This window comes from Cygnus atratus, chromosome 1, assembly GCF_013377495.2.
Source record: "Cygnus atratus isolate AKBS03 ecotype Queensland, Australia chromosome 1, CAtr_DNAZoo_HiC_assembly, whole genome shotgun sequence".
In the NCBI taxonomy this organism is placed as follows: domain Eukaryota; kingdom Metazoa; phylum Chordata; class Aves; order Anseriformes; family Anatidae; genus Cygnus; species Cygnus atratus.
Window position 1 is genome coordinate 198,357,262 of NC_066362.1, and position 26,935 is coordinate 198,384,196.

The 26,935-nt window shown below is 40.9% G+C and overlaps 1 protein-coding gene across 1 annotated transcript in view; it reads right to left on the reverse strand.

Moving 5' to 3' along the window:
* FAT3 (FAT atypical cadherin 3) overlaps positions 1–26,935 on the reverse strand; it is a 428,576-nt gene that overhangs the window by 38,284 nt on the left and 363,357 nt on the right. The window contains exons 17-22 of the mRNA XM_035542387.2: positions 20,133–20,522; positions 16,843–17,057; positions 16,108–16,245; positions 13,324–13,467; positions 12,582–12,779; positions 9,273–10,071 (exon numbers count right to left, since the gene is read on the reverse strand). Coding sequence (XP_035398280.1) covers positions 9,273–10,071; positions 12,582–12,779; positions 13,324–13,467; positions 16,108–16,245; positions 16,843–17,057; positions 20,133–20,522 — 1,884 coding nt within the window. The remainder of the gene's footprint in view (positions 1–9,272; positions 10,072–12,581; positions 12,780–13,323; positions 13,468–16,107; positions 16,246–16,842; positions 17,058–20,132; positions 20,523–26,935) is intronic.

Consider the following 26,935-nt stretch of genomic DNA (forward strand, 5'->3'; position numbering starts at 1 on the left):
TGTGACTACAGAACTTCTGTTGCACATGAAACTCCGTATGTCCAGGCCAAAAAAAAAAACAAACCAAAACAACAAATAAACAAACACACACACACACACACACACACACAAAAACAGCAAAAGAGGATTACTTGCCTTGGACACTAAAAATGCAAAGAAATTTTGAAAATAAAAAATACAGTGACTGTATTTCCTGATATTACCTAAGTGAGGAAAGAAACCATTTTAAATAGTTAGTTGCAATTCATGATTACAAATTGGGCAAAATATTCATGCTCTTTTATATTTTGGGGAGAGTGTAATTTGGATAGAATTAGTTTGAATGCTGCTGTCAGCTCTTTCCTTATATGTTTTTAGTAGTATGGAATATAATTTTGCTCAAGAAAAGGTGAATTCAAAACTGCTACTAACTTCAAAATAGAAGTAATATGAAGAGACAGATGAATACTGTTTTTTAAATTCACTTAGAATACTATCATGTGACACAATTTCATTATGGTTCTTTGAAGCCTCCTAAATTTTTAACGTGTAACATGCTGAGTATCTCAGGGGCTTACTTTAAAGCCTACCAATGTCAAACTTCTTGGATAGAATTTCTATCTAACTTTTTCAAAGTGTCTAAATATATGTTTCAATTGCTCTAATCTTAAAATTTTTGCAAGCACTATCGACAGTATGCAAAACACAATACAACTGTTCATGCTCAATTTATGAATTCTCAGGATTACATGAATTTCTCAACAGTTAGCCTTTTGCTGGTTGTAATAAAGAATTTAGTACATGCAGGGTCAGCTTCTACCTCTGGATGTCTGTGTGCAACTGCTGTGAAGTTGCACACTTTCAACTGCAGGAAAAGGCATTCCCGTCCTTGCTTCTATTGATTTGCAGCCAGGGCTTGAACTGAGAGAGAGTCAGTTGCTGGGAATGGACTGGCTTCTCTTTTTTTTTTTTTTTGCCTATCAAATTCATTTACTTCGAGTAATAGGTACAGGTGATGATATTAATGATAAAAAGCCAGCACCTTCCTACCCATCACTTTCTGAATATTGGCAGTTCTTGGTTATTGTAGAACCTTAGTCATATTCAAATACTACTTTATTTTTTGAGCGTATGTATTTTATTTACAATTTATAAAGGAAGAAATCAACCTGTCATAGAATAAATCCCTAAAGCAATGAAAGAAAGAATCTTATTGCTCTCACACTTTAGTACAAGCCAAGCAGAGCTCATACCAACCAAGCACAGCTGAAATTACCTGGTACTGTAAGTATTTTCTGGAAAAAGAAAAATTACTGCTGCAGGTTTCAAAGTGGACATGGGCTGACTACAAATATGGCAAGGACTGTAAATGTCTTGCTTGATGTACAGCACAGTCAATTTAATCTTTAACATCTTCCCCTCCTTTGTCAAACATTTGTTTGAGAGGTCTATGCAGTAAACGATTTACAGTACTGCCTGTAGCACTGTTAGAAAATGATGCATGGCAATCTTCATTAATCAGTTTAGTAAGTAACATTAACAGGAATAACAGCTGCAATATACAGTCACACTTTAAGTCTCATCCTATCAAGAAACAAATGTTAGTTTCTGCATCGCAGTATTATGTTCTATTCAAATATAAGGTCTACAGAATTTAACCAAGAATATGTTTATTGCTTATTTTTTAACCAGTTCTCTGGAATTCAATAACAAGTAACAATTACTTCTGAAATTATATTGGGTGGTTAAATATCTGTATGCTGGCTTGTATGTTCTACTTGGCTCCTTAAGCTAGTTTAATTTATTCTTATGTTACAAATATACAGAACTCTGCTGTGTGCATAGATTCTCTCTTCCCTGAACACACTTAAACCTTATGTGAAGCTGTAATTCAAATGAACTTCTGCATAGCTGACAGATAAGTCATTTGGACAAAGGCCCCACAGCTTGTTGGTGTGGAGAAGAAAGGGACACAGAGATTCTTGAATATGGCTCCACAAATTTTCACAACCCCTAACCTATGACTGCATCTTTGACATGAAGCAATAAAGCAATAGGTTACTTTGTTAACCATCTCTGCCAGTTTTTTAGCTGATTCAAGCTCTGATTTGTACTTGGGAGTCATCTTTCCACAGTCAAAAAATATATGGAAAGGATCTAATGTGTTTAGCATAACTGCAGATACACTAAAGAACTGCTTATCCTGGCAGGCCAAGAATAGTTCTGCTAAGCTACAAGAAAATCAACTTTTTATTCATCCTGCTGCAGCGGGACTTCATAGCTGTCACAAAAGTTTTAAAATATTCAGACTTGGGAGAATAAATGCTTTGTGCCTGTCTGTATGGTTATAAGTACATAAGTTACAAATCTGTATTATTGCTTTGCCCTAGCTAATGTGCATTTTCAGGCTGATTTCACAACTGTGTGAAGCAAAATTGTGAAATCGTTCAAAGGGTGCTTTGTCCACATCAAAGATTTACAGCCTGAGTTTAAATAAAATTATTCTAATGTTGCATTTCCACTCCAAAGAACAGTCTATTTACCATTCAATAGAGATTCAAGAAATATGGATTTGAATTGATCTCTCTTTTTTTTTTTTTTTTTTTTCTGTACGCAAGTCCAGAAAACCCATGGTATTCTCTTGAAACTCACATTAGTATTAATAGAGCTGTTCTCTACAGGATATCCCAGAGACATAAGGGATAGTGTCAACCAGAGCATGGCAGGGAAGGTGGAATAGGCCCACCTGATTCTGACAGTTCATCTTCAGTTTAATTCTCTGAATCAAGCTAAAAGTATTACAGTCTCCCTACTGATATACTGAGGAAGAAAACATATCAAAATGAGACATTTATTTAATTACTGTACACCCAAAGAAGGATCACTTCCAGGAATGTAAACATTTTTTAAATTGAGTGCTTCATCAATGTTAACATGAGCCTTGAGGTACTTGGTGTGTTTTTATAAGCCCATTCTCCTGAATCTCTTGGAATACATATATATATTCAGTATTAACCTATTTCTCTCATTTGCAGAAAAAAAGCTGGAAAGGTGACTCTGAAGGTCAGTCCCAGAAGGCAAATAAAGGGAAGTTCCCATCTGCTACTTTTAAAACAAACTAATGATTATTTTAGTGATGTATTGGGTTTATGTGGCAATGTTTTGGTAGCAGGGGCAGGTTGCAGAGGTGGCCCAACCTTGGGCTTGAGGAATTTGAGATAAGGGTGATACCTGTGAGAGGTAATGGACAAAACACGGACTGGACATGGTTGGAGAGTGCAATAACTGTAGAGAACTTGTGTTGTAATGTGAAGGAGGGACAAAGACTGTATAAACTGTCCACCTTTGTTGCTGTTGTGATGATGTTATGTTGATTTGGTGTGGGGAATTTTTTTTGTTGTTGATATAAGTGAAGTTTATGTGATGAATGTTTATGAATGTCTGTTTTAATGACAACTTAAATATGTTTCTCACAGAGGCAGGTGGTGGAATGCGTTGGGCTTACATGGCAAGGGTTTGATAGCAAGGGGCTGCAGAGGTGGCCTCTGTGAGCAGAGCCCAGCAGCTGCCCCATGTCAGATCAGAGCCAGCTCCAGACGGCTCCAAAGGGATCCGCTGCTGGCCAGAGCCGAGCCATGAGCAATGCTCATTGGACCTCTGGGAGAACAGATTGAAGGAAAGGAAAAAAATAAACTGTTGTGCTACAGCAGCTGGGAGAGTGAGGAGTGAGAACCATCCCTGCAGCCCCCAAGGTCGGTGCAGAAGGAGGGCAGGAGGTGCTCCAGGCACACAGCACAAGTTCCCCTGCGGCCCATGGAGAGGCCCCTGGTGGAGCAGGCTGTCCCCCTGCAGCCCATGGGTCCCACATGGAGCAGATCTCCACGCTGCAGCCCGTGGAGGAGCCCCCGGTGGAGCAGGTGGATGTGGCCTGGAGAAGGCTGCGGCCCAGGGAGAGCCCCCGCAGGAGCAGGTCCTGGGCCGGAGCTGCAGACCGTGGAGAGGAGCCCACACAGGTCTGGGGGGAACTGCCGCCTGTGGGGGACCCGTGCTGGAGCAGTTTGCTCCTGCGGGATGGACCCCATGGTACGGAGCCATGTGGGAGCAGTTCTTGAAGAGCTGCAGCCTGTGGGCAGCCCCCGCAGGCTCAGTTCGGGAAGGACGGCATCCCGTGGGAGGGACCCCGCGTGGAGCAGGGGCAGAGAGTGACCATGAAGGAGCGGTGGAGACAAAGCGTCAGGGACTGACCGCAGCCCCCATTCCCCATTCCCCTGCGCTGCTCGGGGGAGGAGGTGGAAGAGGGTGGATGGAGGGAAGGTGTTTTTAGTTTGCTTTTATTTCTCACTGATCTAGCTTGTTAGCAACAGGCAATTGATTATATTAATCTCCCTAAGCTGAGTATGTTTCACTTGTGATGGCAACTGGTGAGTGATCTCCCTGTCCTTTTCCCAAGCCATGAGCTTTTTTTATCATCATATTTTATCCTCTTGTTCCTTTGAGGAGGGGGAGTGAGAAAGCAGCGTGTTGGAGTTTTGCTGCTGTGGTGTGAAACTACCACAAGTGAAGAGGGAAGACAGTCAACCCATGATACTTGGGTTGACTCGGTTAGCTTCTGTTGAAGAAGACTATGCTTGTTTAGCTTCAATTTGCTATTATTTTGGGGGCACAGTGACCAGGTATTGTAAGCAATGATTACAGTACACATATAAATGCATATACCACAAACTTGGTTCTGCACAGGCCAAGCATGCGTTTCAGTTAGCTTGAGAGCCCCCAGAAAACACTCACAGTATGTCCTAAGTATGTCCTAATGCACAGTATGTCCCAATGAATCAGTTTCTCTTCCAGTTTTAGAAGAATGGCAGTTTGGCCTACTACATCCACTACTTGGTAACAGCTTCCCTTAAGACCTAGGTGATAGACAACAATTTCCACTCTTCCTGATTCTACACTCAGGTCCCCACTTCATGCTTCAGCTCTCCTGGGTTTCATAGGAGATCCTGCATTTTCAGCATAGGTCTTAAAATAGGGAATATTCTCAGGGAGAAACATCTCCACTTACATAAATGTGATGTTAAAAGGACTGTAACCAAATTAATCAAATCTTTCAAATTTATCTGCAGTTCTTTGTTCCCAAGCACAGACAGGACATCTTTTTCTTTACTTTCCCTGGCTCTCTTGCGTCGAGAGGCATTAGTATGTGTTAGATTCCTGGAAATGGGAAGAGCATATGTTGCTCAGGATCCTGGTATTAGGACTAGAGTTGTACAGACAAGAATTTGGGTTCCTTATGCCCAATACTGCAAAACATTCAGGACTCTTTAAGAGGCGGTGTGTGCTCTGAGGAACTGAGGAACAAACCACCATTTAAGATTAGGTCCTAGATAAATAGCAGATCTTATAATGCATCACAGTCTATGATTTCCTTTTGTGAGAACATTCACAAAATGCTAGAAGTGGCTTCATAAAAGTTTGAATTGCCTGGTTTCGTGAGTGGTCCAAGACTGCTATTCTCTTGATTAAATAACATAGATGTGAGTGTCTGCACTTTCACTGAACACTTCTGGGTCTATTAGAAAAATTCTTTCAAACTATTAAGCCAGAACCATATTAAACACTTGAAATGGAATTCATCTCATCTAACTTTAGGGCATGATTCATCCGACTGATTTTAGACATCCAGGGAGAGATGTATCACATCATTAAAAATACCTCATTCTTTCCACTGTCTGGAAATGAGGCCTGGAGTGACCAGCTCACATGTAGATATATACCCACATTTGTCAAGATAATTTCAATCAAGCCTTCTCCCATATTAATGGAACCTCACTTTTGTAAGGTTATAATGCAGAGCCATCCACTATAGCAAAGTAGACCCAACAAAACCTGCTTCCTTCCTGCATCTTTGTCTTAACACAAAAGAATTACTTTGCCACATGAAAAAAAAACAGAAGAAGTAAAATAGATTTCTGCTTCTGAAAAATGAGAATGTTATGAAAACTATTTATTATATATATTTATTCTGGTCGTCCTATCTTTATTTCCCACAAGCACTGACAGATGTTTGCATGCCTTACGTCACGTGATTGGCAATTGCATAGCCCCTGTAGCCCCACTGAAACAAACCCCAGTTTGTTACTGTATTTTTCATATAAACACAAGCAGAAGAGCCAGAAATCTAAGGAGACAGTCTGTTACTGGAAAAAAAAAAATCGTTCAATTTTATTGATTTTAAAGGCTTTGATTGATACAGCTGAACTTTCGAACTTATTCTTCTAGAACTGAGCTGCTGATCCTTAGAAGTTCACACATTGCCTGCTTTACAGTCTCCCTGCATTTTAACGTTAGATAACTCTGTTTGCTCACAAAGGTAATCTAGGTAAGTTATGCACAGCTGGCATGCATAAATTGTGCATATCTGTGACATCTGCCAGTGGGAAAAACACTCCAAGTATGATACATATTTCAAGAATGAGTGAATTAGCTCAAACTCAAGCTTTCTGGGTCATAATTAAATCAGACCACTGAAAACATATGCGATATTTTAATGGGCTTGTCATATTTTAAGCTATTAATATTTACTGGACTGGGTCATTAAACTATCCTAGTAACAAAGGAAGTATAATGCTTTTATTATATTGATAGTATCTTGCTAATGCTGTGTTGTAAAAGGAGGTATGATAGATTTATTCTGCTATTCTGTGCTCTTTTTTTCTGGTTTGCTGCATTTATGTCCATGTACAAAGGATCAAAGGAAATATTTGGATTTTTCTGATCAAAGGAAGTATTTGGATTTTTCTAACTCTTACTGAGCCTAGACCTTAGTATTCATGAGAGTAGCGCCATACTCAAGTTCTCTAATTAATATATCCTCAGAAGCCTGTTAACCTCCTAAGAGACTAAACAAAGTGATGTATCTGTGTATTTACCTAAACAGCAAGACATTTCTTGTGGGTCCTTTAATTAAAAGCATTAGAAGAGGATGACACATTAAGTAATGTGGAGAAGGGCAAAGCATGAGTTTTTTTTACTTCCTAACAAGGTCTCTTATTTCTGCACAAGTAATAGGCACCTATAGATCACCTATCTGGTGACCTATATATTTAAATCAGTGGCTCTGGACGAATTTCTGTTACAGTCTGGATGGTGGACTTGAGATGTACAAGCCCACGCTAAGGCTTCTGGATCAACATGGGAAATCTGCACCTAGCAGCTTGAATGGGAGCTGTGGGACCCATCCAGCTTCCCAGCTGGACAAGGAAATATCTGTACCAACTGTTCTCAACAGCAGTCTTCATAGCCATGACAGACGGTCCAGAGGCTATGGACCACAGACAGTAATTTTGGCAGCCTGCAATACTTAGAACCACAGAATGGTTTGGGTTGGAAGGGACCTTAAAGATCATCTTAGTTCTGACCCCACTGCCATGGGCAGGGACACCTCCCACCAGACCAGGTTGCCCAAAGCCCCATCCAGCCTGGCCTTGAGCACCTCCAGGGATGGGGCATCCACAGCTTCTCTGGGCAGCCTGTGCCAGGGCCTCATCACCCTCATAGTAAAGAATTTCCTCTCTATATCTAATCTAAACCTACCCTCTTTTAGTTGAAAACCATTCCCCCTTGTTCTATCCATACACTCCCTGAACTTTTTGAGGATTGATTGGTACATGACAGAAAAAATTAGAAATCACTGTCCTAGCTGATTTTTTGTGTTTCCAGTGCAAACTTGCTGAGCAGAAAGGAGGAAGGGGAAAGCTGCTGGATCAGAACTGTTCTGTACTGTAAAGCCCTTTTTTTGGAGCTAAACTAATAGATTATGAGGCACATCCACTCACTATTAGTTTCTGAAGGGAATATACATCATTACTGACTTTAATAAGTAGTGAAATGAAATTATACACAGTGAAAATCTTGGCTGCCAGAAAAACAATTTCTGTCACAGTGAGGGCTATCACCATCCCTATGGAGATGAGGATTTGTGATTTCTTGGTACATAAATGAGACAAAGCTATGACTTAGAGAATAAAAAAGTGTTTTGCAGACAATGCTCCTGCATTGGCTCCAGGACTCAGCTGGAGGATATTGCAGCATTGTCCCTTTCAAACCTGTGAAAATCCCTTTTTATTTCAGAGCCTTTCATGTGTAACAAAAAGCCAAGTATTGTTATAATAGATGTATCTGTTCAGAACCTATAACGCTATTACTTAAAAATTGACCAAACAGTCTGCTCTTGACTACATGGAAACACCGCAGATAGAGAATTCTGATATTTTTACAGAGCTGAACTCCTAAGGCATTACTATTCATGTGCTGCAGGACACAATGATTTCTGGTTAAGTTTTATGCATTATGGCCTATTTTCATTCCCACTGAAGTCGATGGTATGACATGAAGTCCTGCTGACTGCTGCAGAGACAAAGGTTGGCTATTGAGAGACACAGCTACTGAATTCTTGTACAATTGTGTGTGTGTGTGTGTGTCTGCATGTGTGCTTAAGATGAGGGAGACTTAGATGTATTGATTTTACAGCAGCTTTTTTCTCTGCTCTTAAATGAAGTGGAATGAGGAGCAAATAGCTTGGCAAACAAAAGAAACAGAACTATTATAACTGCCTGAGGTGTTGTACTCCAAGTACAGAATCACAAGGAAGATTGGCTCTCGAGTCTATTCGTCATATATACCCATGCAAAATGGCTGCCTAAATGTGGAACAGTCTGAAACCCAGAAAAAAAAAAAAACCACCCTGTCACCTACTGTAGCATTAAAGGTCAGGAATGGTGCTTGTTCTCAGTTACTAAGTAAATTATTTCATTGGTTTCTGCTCCTCTCTGCAAAAATGAACTGGAAAAGGTCTTTCCACTTGCGTTGCTTAGATCGTGGGTCCTTTTCCTTGGGCATTCCTGGTGCACCACTGGAGACCAGGCTATTCTACTATGACTACATGACAGCTTTATTCCAGTGTTGGTGGAGACCGAGTGGGAAACCACATCACTCCCTCTCTTATCCCTTCCTCTCCCCTTCCTTCCCCTCCCCTGGAAGTTTGTTGATGGCTCTGATTATGGAGCCTCCAGGAAAGCAGTCTTTGTCATAAAAGGCCAAAGTTCATCAACTTCCATTTACATCAGTAAACACGAACAATTCTTCCTGAGCCTGAGAAATCAATTCCCACAATACATCAGCCAGTCGTGCTTTAACGGGCTGAATTGAAATGCCCCTTCTAATCTGCATCAGAGGAATAAAAACAATCCTATCGCATAATGTGTAAAGATGGGAGGGGACGAGGGAGCGGTACTCACCATTGCACATGCAGCGCACATTCCTGTAAAAGCGGGGGCACACAAAACTAATTCGTGCCGTGCTATAGGTCATCAGGGAATGTGAATCAATAGATAGACTTTGCTCACAGTGTTGTTCCTGACAATCCAGTCCAGAGCAATTCTTCTCCAAGATAGCAGAAATACGAATCACATTTTCCAAGTGTCTCCTTGCATTGGTAAGCTTCTGAATCAAATAGGCAGGCTTATAGAAACCACCGTTGTGCATCTGAACTGCAAACAGCATGTCAAGCTGATTGTTGCCTACCACCGGCTGAATACTGATGATGTGTAGGCTGTCTTGCTTTTGGGAGAGCACTGCGTTTCGCAAGGTACGCCGGAACCCATGCATGTGAAGGCCCACAAAGTCTTCCGGGGAAACATTCTCAAAGCGAATGGTGACGGTGTTCTGCAGCATTTCTTGAAGCAACTGCTCGACGTGGACCACAACGTCAATGGGTACCTGGAACCGGCCATCACTGACAGAGACATTCAGGACATACTTGCCATTATCAAGCCCTCCGAGGGCAATGATCTTCCCATCATGGCTGTTAACCTTGAACAAACTTTTCTGCTCTGATTTCAGTGTGTAAGTGAGGACATCATACACGTCCTGATCTGTGGCATGAATTTTTCCAATGACTCCACCTGGAAAATCATCTTCTATGGTGACAATGAAAATCTCCAGTGGAATGGCCGTCGGTTTGTGAATACTCTCTTCAATAACCCTCACCTGAACATAGGTGTGGGAAACCTGCTGAGGCTTCCCAGAGTCCTTTGCCTAATATAATTAAAAAAAATAAAAATAAGCCAACAAAATATAACACACATATAATGCAGCTGACAACCACAACTTTTTGCTATATTTATTTTCACAGCATCAGTAATTCTGAAGACCTCTCAAAAGAACTTCCCAAACACATTTGCAAAATACATATGTAAAGAAATGTCTCAGCCATTTCTAGCAGTGGAACTTACAAACTCTTTAGGGAAGCACAGATATCTTATCTAAGTGGATCGCAGAGACAAATGTGTCAGCACTATGTCTCATTACTCAAACTGAAATGTTCTCAGGATCCCACAGCTATCACTTGCCCCCTTCACAACAGAGCTATTTGAATATGGTATATTCTGCAGCAAATGGAGTTTGGGCTCACTTCTACTCTGGAAACAACATTGCAGCCCAGTGAAATACCAGCAGCAGTTTCTGTGCTGCTTCGTGTGCTCCATAGTGTTTCAGACTTTGCTTAGCTTATGTGGATACAAGGGAGTTCAGAGTTTTTCTCAAGCACTCTGTGTGACTTTCCCTGAAGCAATCAAAAACCGTGCTTGAAATAAATAAAATTTATCATTCTCCAAAAGTGAAATAGGGTGCTTGTGCTGCTCCTAACGATAAAATATGAGAGAAGCACTACACTTGGACAGACAACTCCATGACCCAGAGCACATATGATAGCATCATTTGCACTTTTTTATAGGGAGTAAAAGAGCAAATATGACAAAAAACCCAAGGCCATCTTGACAGAAAGGTGCGCAAGCTTGAATCGGTGTCCTTTTCTGCACAAAGAAAAATGCTTCATTGAAGTCAGTATTAAGATAAACCACTCCACACATTCATTTGCTTCAGAGGAGAACAGACAGCTGAAACATCACTGGGCACAGACGTAGCACATATTGAAATAACTTTGTATTTGGACATGGAGAGGAAAATTTACAGACAAAAAAAAAAAAAGGGAGGATGGCAGTACTAATATGGACATTACTAGGAAAGGATTAGTAACTCAGAGACACTAAAAATCATGCTTCCTAACCATGCTCGATGGAGAATTTTAGAGAAGATTTTATGTGGATGTGCACATACACATACAGACATGAATACATGCAGAAATTATCTCCATTCCACTTTTAGTTTTAACATTACTTTTTAATAAACATAACACAGAGGAGGAATCTGATGGTGGAAAGGGGGAAGCAGCAATCTGGCACATATAAATGGAAAGAAGGATTTCTATGCTCTGTACAAAACAGAAAACTATAAAATATGATTTCACTGAAGAAATCCCTAAAGAAAATAACACTGGGAGGAACTGGGCCTCCACAATCCAGCTGCCTGGTTTTCTGAATATTTTGGTGCATCTCAGTGATTGTGGTCTGGCTAATATTTCATTTGTATGACATACTTGGATCTATACAGCTGAGGATGCTGCTTAAATGTAATTTACATGCCCAATTTTGGCTATACTGGAACTTTGGCTAGTGAATTGTCCTGAAAGGAGGATATTTTAGGATGAGGACATGGTAAGAATGAAAGATATACATATATATACACACACACACACATATATATATTTCCTACAAGGCTCAAAAAATGGGTTGCAAGAATATTAAATTGCAAACCTGTAAAACATTACTTTCATATGAACTCATAATTAGCAACAGAGCTTAAATTTTTTGAATTGTACCTAGCTGAGGTTGTTACTGCTACAAACAGTATTAAAAGTACTCATAAAGGAGCAGTTATGCTCTATTTAGAGAAATTAACTCCAGTACAGCAAGCTGAGGAAAACTGCATTTTCAGACTTAGATGATATGACCGTGTCCCATTTCAATGAAAAGGTGCAGTTCATTCCCTAGACTTGCATATTTACTGAACCCTGTCACATTTTCTCTGGTAAACCTGAAAAACATGGTCCAATTACTCTTGGATTTATAGTTTTTGGTAAACAAAATTACCCTGGTTACAAAGTTCCTCAGCAATGACTCTAGAGCTACATTTGAGCTTGACTGTTATATGTCTTCTTTTTACATTCTTTAAAAGCTAAGCTGACCTTCGAAATGTGATTTCATGAATTCTTGGTAGGCTTCCAAAAATTTGTGATTAAATTTACGACTTAAAAGCAGAAGCGATTTTCCTTCCTAGAACAATATTTTGCTGTCACTCGTTCTGTGGTGTATTTATATGTATATAATGCTTTTTAGCTTATTTTCCTCTCGTAGCTACAGAAAAAAAAAAAGGATGAAAATCTTAAATCATAACAGCTGCTGCTCAGAAAATCCATTTCATGCAGAGAAAATTGGAAAGGTGGCTGGCTACCTATTTATATTTATACAAAATTGGGTTTAAGGACATCAAAGGAAATATACTATATTGTGTACACGTAAACTGGAATGCATGGTATTTACTTACAGAATAAAGTCAATTAAAACCAACCCTTACAGGCAACGTACACACGACCTGCCACTATGAGGGCTGTCTTTCCTTCTGTGCAGACACAAAAAATCAAGGCATACCTGCACACAGAGCACATATTCGGTTGCAACCATGTGCTTGAAGATGACTGCAGATCTCAAGACGCCATGAGGGTCCAGCGTAAACTCCTCCTCTTCATTGCCAGTGAGGATGGTGAAGGTAAAAGGGGGGCCATTGTGAAAAGAGTCTTTGTCCGTCACTACTAGCTGCAAAATGCTTGTGCCCACTGGTTTATTTTCCTTTACACATATACACAGCATATAAAGAAAAGGATTAAAATGATGCGTCTCATCACAATGATAAAACACCACATTTCGCTATCAAGAATATACAAGTAAATGCTTTGGCCAAGATGCCATTTCACCGTGGCATTTATGTTGCACTGCTGCACCCTGTGGACCAGTATCAGAGATGGAGGCACCCACTGCATTGCTGGGGAGCGATCATACCCTGTCTGATCAGGCCCAACTAACCAGTAAAGCTCATACCCTGAGCAAAGCGCAGAGAAGTGCAAACTCATCCCAGCTCAGAATTTTGGAGGCCAGAGTACATATCCTGGTGCAGCAGGGATGATCAGTAAAGTGTGGGACAGATGCTGAGGTTAAGGAGTCTTGGCAAACAGAAACTTACCAAAGAGTCAAGAAAGACGTGTTTATACTTTCCTTTAAATAAGATCATTTGATACATCTTTGGCAGATAAATCATCAAAAGCTGCTTAACTGAAACCAAATGCTTTTGCATTTTAAAAGTCAGAGAAGGTTTTGATGTGCAGGATGAACTTACTTGAATTACAGCTGTATAGTTAGCTGGAGTAAATACAGGGCTGTTATCATTCACATCAGAAATATCCACGTTGACCGTCACAGAGGAAGACAAAGGAGGGGTGCCACTGTCTCTTGCCTGAATAACTAACGAATAACCAGATATCTGCAAAAAGGTGAAAATATTAAATCATCATGAAAGCGGTCCTAAATTTTAACTCATGTTCTTTACATCCAGTGCACCACCTACCATATTCTAAGGAAAGATGTCTGGCCTCATTACCTTCCCTGCCCTTTGTATAACATTAGCCTGTTTATTGCCAGACTGTGTCCCAAACTCTATTTTATAAGGCTATCAATAAACCTAACACAGCTTCACTGTATTAAAATAACTTTGCTAGATGATGCATTCCTGAAACAAAGGGACAGACAAAAAAACAAAAGACGAATAATATCCGAACTGAGCCTAGATGTCAGCTGGGATATGTGACCTGATTCTATTTATTTTATGGGCGGTTTCCAGGATAATATATGTTACTTATTAAAGGAAGCCTCAATTTGACACAGTGTTTCTGACATGGTGATGGAGATCCAGCAAAAGTTCACAGACAGTTGGCTTACACACACTGAAAAACATTTGGAATCACCAGGGACAACACATCCTCTGTAGCAACAGGCTCTTATCCACCATTCAGTAAAAGATAAGGGCATTTTTGAGCCTGCCTGTTTGCAACAGCCACAAACAACTCAGCATAGCGTGGGCTGTTCAGTGCATCCCACAAGCTGCATCAGCCATGGGCCCTCTACATATGGATGTGCACGTGCGTGAGGTGTGAGCATGTATGACGATTTGGAAGAGATCTATGCACTGTTTATGGATGACAGTTTGATTTTATGAACTGCATCCTTATGTCAGCCTCCTGTCTTAGGACCATCTTCGTGTAGTGCTCCATGCTCTCCAGGGAGAGCTGCCGACACGTCTGCCTGTGAAGCCTTCAGAGGGGTGGAGAACAAAGGATGACCTGCGTGCCAGATAAAACACCCACTCCAGCCTCTTGGCGTGGGGCTGGGAAGGGGAAAAACATGGCCCCATACAGGGCAACAAAGAAAAGTCAAAGGAATTTTTTTAGGGTGGGAGGAAATCCAAAAGGACACAAAGGTCAAAGCCGTTTGGGTAGGAGGGAAGAGGACAGACTAAATGTATGAAACAAGGAGGATCTTCTGGGCTGTGGGACCAAAATAGTAAAAAGGGAATGTTTTTTAGGTAGTTTATAAGGAGGAGGAAGGGTGCAATTTGCTGGGTGTGTAGTGACAGAGTCAGGAGGAAAAACCCATAACTACGGAAGGTCAAGAAACTGAGGCAGAGCATTAACAATTTTTTCCCTTTCAAGCTTTAATTTTTACTGCTAGTCAGGATTGACACCTTTGTGGGATCTTTCCCAAATTTTGTGCAAGTTTGTTTTCATTTCCACATATCCCAGAAAGGCAAATGGCAACAGCCATGGTTTGTACATGATTAGAGCTCTGGAAATGAGTTTCCTTAAACTGCTAAAACCTGGGAGTCAGCACTGCCTTTGGGGATCTACAGCAGATGGGGCATCATGTATCATTTCCCCTGACGAGGTCAGAGACACTTGTGTCTAGGAAATGTGCCAAGGAAGCAAAGGAAAAGACAATATTACAGCTCACTTTAACTGAGGGAAACTTAGAAGAATGCAGATCTGAGAGTTGGCCTTAAACACGCACAGATTGGTGAGGGTGAAAGTGTGTGTTTGAATGCAGACTTATATGCATATATCTCGTAGCTATGCCAAGTGCAGAAACCAAACACAATCATGCTAAGAAATTAAGCCTGTGCCATATAAGAAAACTACCTAATAGCAAATATTCAACAAGCACAGCCATTATTACTTCCTTATCCTCAACGGTCTGCAGTATAGTCGTTCTGCCACCAGCCACTGGCAATTTAATCCCGCCTTTGTGATAACACAGAAAAGATATTTGCCTCTGTTTTAAGCAGTAGCTCTGCTTCCAGCAGAGAGCTTTTCCAGCTGAGCCCATGTTCTGGGGATAGCAATCAGCTTCCCCAGACGCATGACTAGGGGAAGGAGGCATGCATTTCTTCATGTGTTGCAAGATTTCTGAAGTCACGTAGCACTCTCCTGCCCTGCTAGTAGCACAGGCAACTGTATTCATTTATTTATTTATTTTCTTTTCCTAAAAGCTGCTAATTGCTAGCTATGGTAAAATGGTGATAAATCACCCTGAATGAATAATCTAGTGAGCAAACAAAGCTGCAGAAGCCGTTTAATGAAGCACTCTTTCACTTTCGGTGCAGCCTGGCTACTCCATAACATCACCTCCCCAGTGAGATGTTTTGCAGAGCGCTAATTAATGTCTGAGGTCTCAGCTCTATGCTTGGTGCCACAATCTGCAGCTCGCTCTAATCAGTCCGTTGCACACACCGCTGCATGCACGTGCAGGAGAGAGGAGGCAGCTCATTAACACAGCAACAGCTGCCGGTGGCACTACAGGAAAAATCCAGGATGGCTTTTTTTCCCCAACCTGGCTTCAGCGGTTGTGTTGGTGCAGGATGGGAACGCTTCCAGGGCAGTTGGCTTGCAGATACAATTGGGGATAGGGCTGGGGTGGGAAGAAGCGCAAGAACATTCAAAAGACCTGCTGGAGCATCTTAAGCTGATTGCTGCAGAATGAAAAGCAGCTTCTTCACAACTGGCTAGCAGCAGAGTTGAAATCAATACACATCTGAAAGTCATTGTAAGTTAAGAAATCCCACGTGTCTTACCCTTTCTCTATCCAATTTCTTTTTAACTTTCACGAGTCCCAAGCCAGGATCAACCGAAAATTCATTGTCTCGATCACCACTCACTATGGAAAAATGAATCTGGCCATTGGAAGGACTGTCCAGATCTTCTGCTATCAACTTTTTTGAGAGAAAAGTGAAAATTAGCAAAATAAATATTAAACCATCTGTATGCTCCATTAACTGCTCAACGACCCAAAAAGTAGGAGTCCGTATTCTGTCAGACTAGTCATATCTGAACCGCACACCACTACAGCATCAAGCCAATCAGCTTGTCACAGGAGACTCTCCTTGGACCTTTTCAAAACTCTAGCCTTAAAACATATAAAAGGTTTTAATCTCAACAAGCTATATAACAAATGAAATATAACATAAATACAATGTATTTCACTGGGAAGTTGAATTCTATCTTTCCAGTAAAACACACTTGTTTCTAGCTGGCTTCTGAGATACAACGCCTTCAACATACCATTGGTCTTTGACATCATATAGGGGGAAAAAAAGAAACATTGGGTGCTACTATTTCTTTATTTTTTTTGGAGGGGGGAGGGAAACAGGCAGCTATTGGGAAAGCAGATGCAGAATATTGGTTAGAGAACAGTTTGGGTGATTCAAGATGCAGTAGTTACCATTATTAATTAGTGCAGCAGTATTTTACTAAAGGTCAGGCAACAGAGGGACTCATCCTGCCTAAACATGGCACGTGGCCTCACTCACCATTATGACAGAATCACCGACCGCGGCGTCCTCGCTGATGACTGCACTGTAGACCACCTGGCTGAATTTTGGCGCGTTGTCATTAACATCTGTCACATTCACATTCACAGTCGAAACAGCGCTCAGGGCTGGAGTACCTCCATCTTTTGCTTCCACTACTAAGTAGAAATCCTTACACGATTCATAATCCAAAGCTTCAAAAATGGAAATGGCTCCTTTGAAGCAAGGGAAGGAATGTCAACATACAGCAAAAAACAAATACTGTTGTGGATTAAGGGATTTGACTGTAGTACAGCATGCTATTTATCACCACTGCACAAACACAAAACATGTTGTTCTATCTTTAACACTGCCCAGTCCAATAAAAATATTTGGTCAGTTTTCTGCTGCTGTCATTTGCTTAAAGAATGATGCCAATTGTGCTTGGGTTGCCTCTACTGAAAGGACCTTTGAAGACATGAAGTAATTAACGGTTTATCATGAAAATAACTTTTATTACTGTAGATGGAGAAGTGGGGGCTATATCCATCCATTTGCCTGGGCTCATGTACAGAGCCCGTGGGAGAACTGGATGCTGACTCTGGAAATCAGCACTGACAAATAAGCAGAAATTTACTCCTACGTAATCAACTTCTCATGAATTAAATACTAATAAATGTGGTATGAATCCCTGTGAGAAATGAGTTGTCTATCATTTATGTGATTAAACAGGGACTTCCCCACTAAGCCAGGTTTAAAAATTTTGGGTTCTCACACCACACAACCAAAACTAAGATTATCTGTAACTTGACTCACTCTCTCCCAGACCTCTTCTAGCACAGAAATGCTTTTTACGCACGTTCTCTACTTGTCTCCCATGTACCCATAACTTTAGCAAGAAGGAGGGAGTGAGTTGTGCACAGATTACTAGTGATGACTTGAAGGAGATGATACTGGGCATGGCAGGAAAGACTTAAAAGCAAATCCCTAACCTTGGCAAGCCAAATCCTTTTCAGTATAGACTCATCAGGAGAAGGGATGTACACGGCTTAAAGGTCATTTAGTCCAACTGCTACCCAGCAAAGGTCAGCTAAACCTAGTCATTTTTGAAGGTACTCATTTCTAATGTTCTTAAAAAACTCCAACATCACTTTCCTGTTCTCCTTAGGAAATGTATTCAAGTACCTAATAATCGTTACAGCTAGGAATTTCTATCATTTGACTGAAATAATCCAAATGCAATTTAAGCCAATTCAAAATTTCTTTCATCATGAGTGGACACAGAAAACAGTTTATTCCCCTCCTCTTCGTAGGTACTTTTACACAGGTAAGTACTTTGAATACTATCAGCACGTCTTCTCTTTCCTAGCTTAAATAACCTCAATTCCTTCAGTCTTTCCTGGTAAGCCTCATTTTATAGCTCAGATCATTCTTCTTAATCTTGTCTGGGCTCTCTCCAAATGAATCCTACCTTTCAGCATGACTTGCTGAAAGCAGGAGCCCTGAAGAGAAGCTTCCAAGTGGCTAGCAGGGAGTCCCCACTGATAAATGGTGTGAGAAGCATTATTTTTCAAGCCCTGATCAGGCATGCTACATCAGTACCCGGCTGTCTGGAAACTCGGCTCCTGCCTCTAAACCGATAATAATGGAGCTGTCACACATTAATGAATAATAAATAGTTTTTTTTTTCCCTGTGTGATTAAGCTTCATTATGGGTTTTTATTGATTTATCTCCTTGGCTTCATTGTCAAATGTGAAGTTAAGTATTGCTGTTTAGGCGTATTTATGTTTAAATTTTGTTAGCACTAATCAACATTATGAAGATAGGAGACAACACACAATGTTATGTTAAGTCCCTTATATGTAAGGCAGTGGCCTCTGCAGAGACTGGAGAGAGATTTTTGCACACAGTAATATAAATGACACAATGCATCATTTTGAGATTTTCCAGGTTACTGGTTATTACAGCTGCACTCAAACAAGTGTTACCTTCAGCTTTCAAAATCAAGGCTGTTCTGCTCAGAAGCTCATGTGGCAGATTTGCACTGGTCATCCTGAATGGCATAAGAGTAAGGGCATCCACTACAGGAAGCGCAGAAGAATCACCCCACGTGGAGCAGGGGCAGAGAGTGACCGTGAAGGAACGGTGGGGATGAAGCGTCAGGAACTGACTGCAGCCCCCATTCCCCGTTCCCCTGTGCTGCTCGGGGGGAGAAGGTGGGATAGGATGGATGGGGGGAAGGTGTTTGTAGTTTGCTTTTAATTCTCACTGATTTAGTCTGTTAGCAATAGGCAATAGATTGTATTAATCTCCCTACACTGAGATTTTTTGGCTATGACGGTAATTGGTCAGTGATCTCCCTGTCCGTATCTCAAGCCATGAGCCTTTTTTCATCATCTTTTCTCCCCCTATTCTTTTGAAGAGGACGACTGAGATAGCAGTGCAGTGGTGCTGAGCTGCCCATCAGTGTGAAACCACCTCAGTGATGTACAACCAAAAAAACCCCAAACCAGAATGGCTGAATTCAACTGTCAGACAAGACAAATTAGGAACAAAAAATGGAGAGCAACTCTTTGCTCAATCAGATAATGACAGAACAAGGGGGAATTGTTTTAAACTAAAAGAGGGTAGGTTTAGATTAGATATAAAGAGGAAATTCTTTACTATGAGGGTGGTGAGGCCCTGGCACAGGCTGCCCAGAGAAGCTGTGGATGCCCCATCCCTGGAGGTGCTCAAGGCCAGGCTGGATGGGGCTTTGAGCAACCCGGTCTGGTGGGAGGTGTCCCTGCCCATGGCAGGGGGTTGGAACTGAATGGTATTTAAGGTCCCTTCCAACCCAAACCATTCTGTGATTCTGTCAGTGAAGCTATACAGAGTTGTATAAATGGTGTGGTCACTGCCTGGCAAGGTAGGATTGCTAGCTATTTGATGCTGATAGCACTGTCTGATGCTTGCTGTGGTCCAGATCTTTGAGGCTTTACTCAGCTGATAGGCAGTTAAACATTACAAGTGTACATTACTGACAGGGTTGCAGAGCTTGGCTAATGGGCTGTCACAACTATGCTGACTTCAACAGAAATACTAATGGAGAAAGCCATTCTCCACTCAAGTCAGGGCAACTGAGTGGGACTGTAATTTACATCCACATCCAACATAACGTCGGTTTCTAACTGTGCAACTAATTTCACATTGACAAGCTCTGAGTCTCTGTCCTTGGAACTTTTTTTATGGTCCAGGAGGTTTCTCCAAAGCACTCACATTTTTTCTGACATTTTCATGTTGTATTACAAGTAAGAGCCAGTTTACAAACCTGTCTTTGAGTTAATCCTGAACTTCCCCTTCTCATTCCCAGATCTGATGAGATAGGTAATCTCAGCATTAGTGCCAATGTCCTGGCTTGTAGCAAAAACAGAGAGGACTTCAGTGCCAGGTGAAGTGTCTTCAGGCACAGTGACAAGATAATCTCTTCTTTCAAAGACGGGGGGATTGTCATTAATGTCTAGTACTGTAATGGTAACAGTAGCAAAAGAGGACAAGGTCAGCACAATGCTCTGATCTGAGGCCTTTACACTGATGTTATAGGACGACTGAAGCTCTCTGTCAAGTGGATGCTCCAAAATAATGATTCCTGATGAGCGGTCAACTGAGAAGTAACCATCTGCCGAGTCTGCGAGGGAGTAAGTAACTTTTCTGTTCACACCTAAAAGAGAAGCAGATGTGAAAATGATAATGTGAAATAAAAAATAAAATAAAAAAGCAAAACAACCCTCCCTCTAACCGCCTAATAGAAAACCTAATCAAAATCTGCTATCACACTCATCATTTCCAATTGGTGTGGAGAACATGGAGGTAAGAGTATGTGAAGGTACAGCATTGCTGAAGGGTTGGGAGATCAGAACATGCTCTTCTCACACGTCAGATCTCTGTGGATGACTTGAGTTCCTTCCCTCATCATGATACTTTTTAAAAAGATCACTTTGCAGAAGTGCTGCATAATGAAACCTGAAAGCAGTATCCAGATTGTTCCTTGCCCAAAAAAGCTTACAATGGAATTAGGTAAGACAGGCAGAATAGTGAAAATGGAAATGTCTCAGAGCACATCCTGAAGGAATAGAAATGTACATAAGGGAAAAATAAACACATAAAAATACATCAGGTGGCACAGAATGTATGTGCTACCAGTGCTGCCTCGATTCCTGTGTTGAGAAGCAAAATATTATCATAAGACAATAACTTTTAGACAAAAGCTTCATCAAACAACTCCTGCAAGAACATGGACATTTTAGAAAGGGAAGTCCCCCCACTCCCCTAGTTTGAGAGCAAAAACTGAATTGTACAATAGCCCATGTTTTTCAAACCCTGCCCATATTTCCCGATACATAACAGTTATCCACCCGGCTGCTGAATATGTAGATCCATGCTAAAGTTGCTAGTAATAAGGCCTGAGGGGAAGGTACTGACTTAGTTGTTTGCTGTACTACAGGGGGATAGCCATTTCAAATCTAATTAAATGTGAACACAAATGCAACCTCACTCAAGCTCCCTTGATGCTGGTTGTTTCTGTGCTTTGGTCCTGGGTTCTGTGCTAAAGGATTATAACTAAAACACAAAGATCCACTAAACTGGAGTGTCTCTGTTTTTAACATCTCTCACTTGAGAATTTGCTGCCCTTTTTGCTGGAGAACAGACCTTGCAAGCCTGACACTACTCAAATGAACAAGAGCTACCAATCCCTTCTAGGCATATTTTGTTAATTTAAAATTTGTGACAGTATTATTCTGCTTTCCAGCAGCAAAGCATTGTAGAAATGACTGATCAAAAGCAGCACAAATCACATTTGTTTTCTGCTTGACGTAGCAGGAGTAGAGCATCCACACAAGGGGGAGCTGGGAGACTCTTTTCTTCAACCATGCTCACATAAAAGCTAGAGCAACTACAAAGTCCCAGACCCTGCTCAGCATTAGGAATTCCTGTTTGACCTCCTAAGGGAATAAAGTTTTAACACAGTGCTTGAGACACCAGAGTATATTTCAAATGTTCAAATGCCTTTAGAATTAAGAAAAGTTTAAATGCCAATATTGTAATGAACCAGATTTTTTTTTCACAGCATCACAAATGTAAAACCTGCAGAGAAGCTCTCCTTCAGCAAAGCATGCGAGGCAGACGAGGAGACTACTTCTGTCTTACACATGAAGAACTGAGCTCAGCACACAAGCCAGTTGGAGACTCTTTTGTTTTGGAACACCTAGACCCTGAACACCCTGCAGCCTAATGGAGACCATGCTCATATCTTCACTTAGCCTCACAGAAGTGTTGAAATGTGCTGTCACCTGACAATCAGCTACGGCGACGGAACCGAAGAAGGAATAAAACCCTCTGGAGAGTGGAAGGTTCTGAAGGTCTGAATGTCTGGAGATGTGTCTGCATTTCTGTAAGGATCTCCTTTTGCTAGAAATCCTCCTCTAACCTCCACAGGGACAGACCTGACCAGAACAGTTAATGAGCTGTTAATTAGAATTGATCCCTAGGGACGCTGGAAAAGTGGATTTTGCCCAATTCAGAGCATGCAGTTGAACAGTCAACTTACACACACATCTCAACTGTAAAGCTGTTTAGAGTTATGTACTTGGATCTCTTGTTATCTGCCAGCTTCTATACAGAATTAAGCACTTCTCTTAAGCAGGGACCTTAACACACATCTTCCATGCCTATGTGCCTGCGACTGCATGAGAGACTGAGCTTGGTCTGGGTTTTCCTCTGGCACAAAGACCCTGTTTGATACTCATCACAGTGTTTCTTGCCACAACACACAAGATATATAGATTTTATTCCCTTTAAGGGCAAAAGTAGCTGGAAAGGAGATGGCCTACCCATGACTTGTGTCTCAAAGCACCTCAAAACCGCAGCAAGGAGATCTTGCATGAGGAAGTGGGGAGAGATTTTGGTGCATGAGACACTGGATGGGGTGAGTTCACATACAAGAACTGGTAACTCTGGTGATTGCAACCTGACCAATATACAATGAGACCACACTCCTCGTACTCTGCTGCCTAAAGGTAATGACAGTTAATTAACAAAATATGAATAATGCTTTTTGATAAGCGATTGCTATTGGTCCCACAAAGGAGCCTGTTCAGATTCACATTATGGTGTTCTGGTTGCTAACCCTAAGACAAGTAATTTTCAGGCAGAAATGGAGAGAGTTACTTCTTGAAGGCAAGTGTTCTTTTCTTGGAAAACAAGAGAGGAATACAGAACTTCCAGGGTTATCACAGAACAAACTATCTGCATTGATGATCAAAACAGGTTGATGATCAAAACAACCTTATTTTGGCCATGGGACCTGCAATAAAGTCTTTTACAGGTGAATTTATAATTTTATGCATGGGTCAGTGCTGAGGGCCTGAGCTGGGACACTCACAGATACCACTCCTTGGTGGCTTCCAGCCTGAACACAGAGGCAGAAAAGAAGGAAAAATACATGTCTCAGCAGCCTGCTGCCCTTCTACAGTGCTTTGTGGGGATGCAGCCTAACACTTGTTCCTTGGGAGGACAATGAATTCAATGAAAAGCTGCAGAAGAAAAAGCACTTTGGAGGAAGTGTTGTATCAGTAGCTGTCTCCCCTCAGCTTCCTGGCTCAAGTCAGGAAACTAAACAGGCAGGAGGCAAAGATGAGGTAGAGAGTTATTTCCACTGAAATCCAAAATACTTGAGTGCTCAGGGTTACCATTTGCCCAGACAGAAGTGTCCACCAGTTTGTGTCAGTGGCAGCACTGCTGTGGAGACAATGGTAGACTCTGCTGTGATTATAAAGACTTTTTTTTTTTTTTTCTTTTGTGGAAAGGAAACAACTGCTCCAACACCACGGTTCCTGGATTGGTAAAGAAAGCAATCCTCCCACGCTGCTTGCCCACAGCTGTTGGGGGATTAATGTTTGCAAACTGTGTTCTCTCTATTCACTAACTCACTTAAACTTCTCAAATTTCTAAGGTGCCAATCACAAACATAAGCTATTTGAACATGGAAAGCTTTACAGGAATTACTATTCCTATAAGAGGATTGCAGTATATTTTTAAAATAAAGGTAAAAGCTAGCACATTTTACATTTAGACCTGTATTAGCATATGATAGAATATTGCCCTTTGCCAAATCTCTGGTGTGAAGAGCTTGTACAACAGCCATCTAGTACCTCAAATGCCATCCTTCAGCAGGGATTTTTCTAGTTTTCTTCTGTACTAAAACAAAGGAACATGTACTGAATGTCACATAATAAGATCTTCTATGTCATTACTGCTTTAAATAAAAACAGGGAAATAAAATCTCTCTCTTTATAATTAAGAAATTGCTCCTTGTCTAAGTCAATTGAAAATGGTGGAGTTACAACGCAGGTTGATCCAGATGAACATCAGTAAAAGGCTGAGCATTAATACAACAGGCACAATCCCCATATGACAGTGAGATTCTGCAGTGGGCATTACCTGCTGGCTGCATCACACACGATCTGAAATTTATACATATTCAAGACCTTATATAGTGTGTTACTCCTCTCTAGTTTTCATCTGTCACCTGAACTCATTATTTAATGTTTTTCCCCAAGTATAGCTAGCCCACTCATTCTTGTTTATCCATGGAAAGTGAGGCTTAACTTTGTTGTCTGCTCACTTACATTTTGAAAACCTTGGGAAAGAAAAATAATGGCAAGCATTAAAAATAAACAAACTAGAAGTAAAACAGAAAAAGTGTCCAGAAAGAGAGCTGTAAAAATAGTTATTGCTTATCAACTTAGCAGTTAAGTTTAGGCATTTTACCTGATTATTTATTGTGCTTTCTCTTTCCTCTGTTTCATGGTGTGATTGTTAACAGTGGCACCTAGCACATTTTGTGATCAACTAAATGTTAACTACAACACCAGTTACTGGTAGTTAAAAGTCCACAACTTCATTAACAATAAACAAGACAGAAGACAAACACTAAACCAGATTTTATATTTCTCCATCATTTTGAGATGAAAGAGAGAGAAATCTTGACAAAAGATGTACTGAGACATGCTTTCACTATGTTGTTCCTCTTCTGTGGAGAAACAACAGCCTTAACTCCAAAAGGAGTTTTCTGGTTCAGCTGGGTTGGGTGTTGTTTTCTTGAGTGGGGAGATGAAGTCTTGCTGACTGGCTCACTGTCCTCTTTTCTAGCAGGGATTTATATGGTCCAGGGTGTGGGCATACAGAAGTTGTTTCCATCAGTGATCCTGAGTACTTCACTTCTTCATGATTATCAGGCATAAGCTTGATTATGTTTTCAAAGTGAAGAGAAGCTATGAAGTAATTGGAGGTGTAAACACCATTCGGATACACCTAATTTAGAGTTATGCTGCATCTGACAACACTGGGCAATTTAGCACTATGCTGAAATAGTGGTCTGTAGCAGGAGAATGCATATATATTTATATGTATGTATGCATCCATACATATATATACATGCACATAGACATAAATATGTATGTTTCAGTGGCCCAATTCAATTACAGGGCTTATTCAGTCAAAACAATCCAGGAGGTACAATTCTCCCTGTTTGTCATGCATCTAGTTCTCTGACTCCATGCTGTTAATAATGTCTTGGAAATCTCAAAAATAAAAGAAATTCATGGGAATGATAAAGTATAAGGATAGCACCAAGGCCATACAACCCATGTTTCTTTCCTTTCTATCTGGCCTCTTAGGATGTCGCAGAAGGAAATAAGAGTGTTTTGATGACTTCTGCTTGCTGAACACAGACTAACTCTGAGTCATCTCAATACACAGATACACATTATTGTAATGCAAGATGGGTGCTTGAGCTCCCCTGACTACCTATTTGCAGCTTTAAAAATCTGACTCTTTGAAGGATTCAACAATAGGGTCGCATAGTCTGACTGCTAACAGGACTGGGTCTCCTAAGTGTCAAGGTGTGGGAAGCAAAATATGGAATATGAAGCAGGGCTTATTTAGGTAGAAACCTGTGTTTTCTACAATAATCCCCAAACACCTTGTTTATATACCTCCTATCACTAGAGAAGTCTTAACTCCACTGAGTCTGACTATCATTTTTTATTTGGCAATTTTTCCTGGGCCCAATGTGCAGCATCTCTGCATTCCTCAAAGTGCTCCTGACTTTATTAGAAGGCAAAAGCTATGTTTTCTCCTGAACAGCTTTCTGGGTGAACTTGAACCTGTAGGTGTCCTCAGGACTAACCAGTCTGCCTTGGCCAACCTGGTCTGGTGGGAGGTGTCCCTGCCCATAGCAGGGGGTTGGAACTAGGTGATCTTTAAGGTCCCTTCCAACACAAACCATTCTGTGATTCTATGATGACAGTTTTGGGCTCTTTTTATAATTCAATAATAGCTAAAAATTTTTATTTTTTTATTTTTTTTTTAAACTTAGCTGAGGGGGATGTGGGACTTTGTCCTCCCACTCTCCCTATAGAACAAAAGGAGTAGGTACATTGCTATAGGCTATTACTTTTCATTGAATAAGCCCTGGGGAACAGAGCACAGAATCCAGTCACCCACCATGCTACAGAGCAATTCTCACTCATGTTTTTTTTCTTTGATTCCTGAAACCCTTTTCAAAACAGCTTCAGTGATGGTGGAAAAGACCCTCTACTTCACCTGTAACCTGAGTCTGTATAACCCTTTACTTATGCAATGTTGTTTTGAATAGCTTCAGAAAGAGGAAGAGATAATTCAGGTTTTCCATATCCTACATTAGTATACTATCCCCTGGACCATTTTATAAGGCAGTGGGGCAAAGAGGTGAGTAAAGATACAGGACGCTCCACATATGCTTTTTAAAGAGAATGAGCCATCCTTGCCATATTTTTTATAAACGCTCAGAAACATCATCTAGCTAGCTTTGGCTTCACTGCCAAAGCTATCTACCTAGTAGCTGGGTTTTATTACCTCTTCTATCCTATTATTTGTGTTATTCTTCTTATGCACATTTCAATCTTCATTTTCTTTTTCAGATCCTGAATGCCTCAAACTTTTCTAGACCCACTTTAAGGTACCTGTCTAACATAAACAAACCACATGTGAAGCAGAAGTTTGTTGTACATTTGCTTTGCCAGCAAACATCAA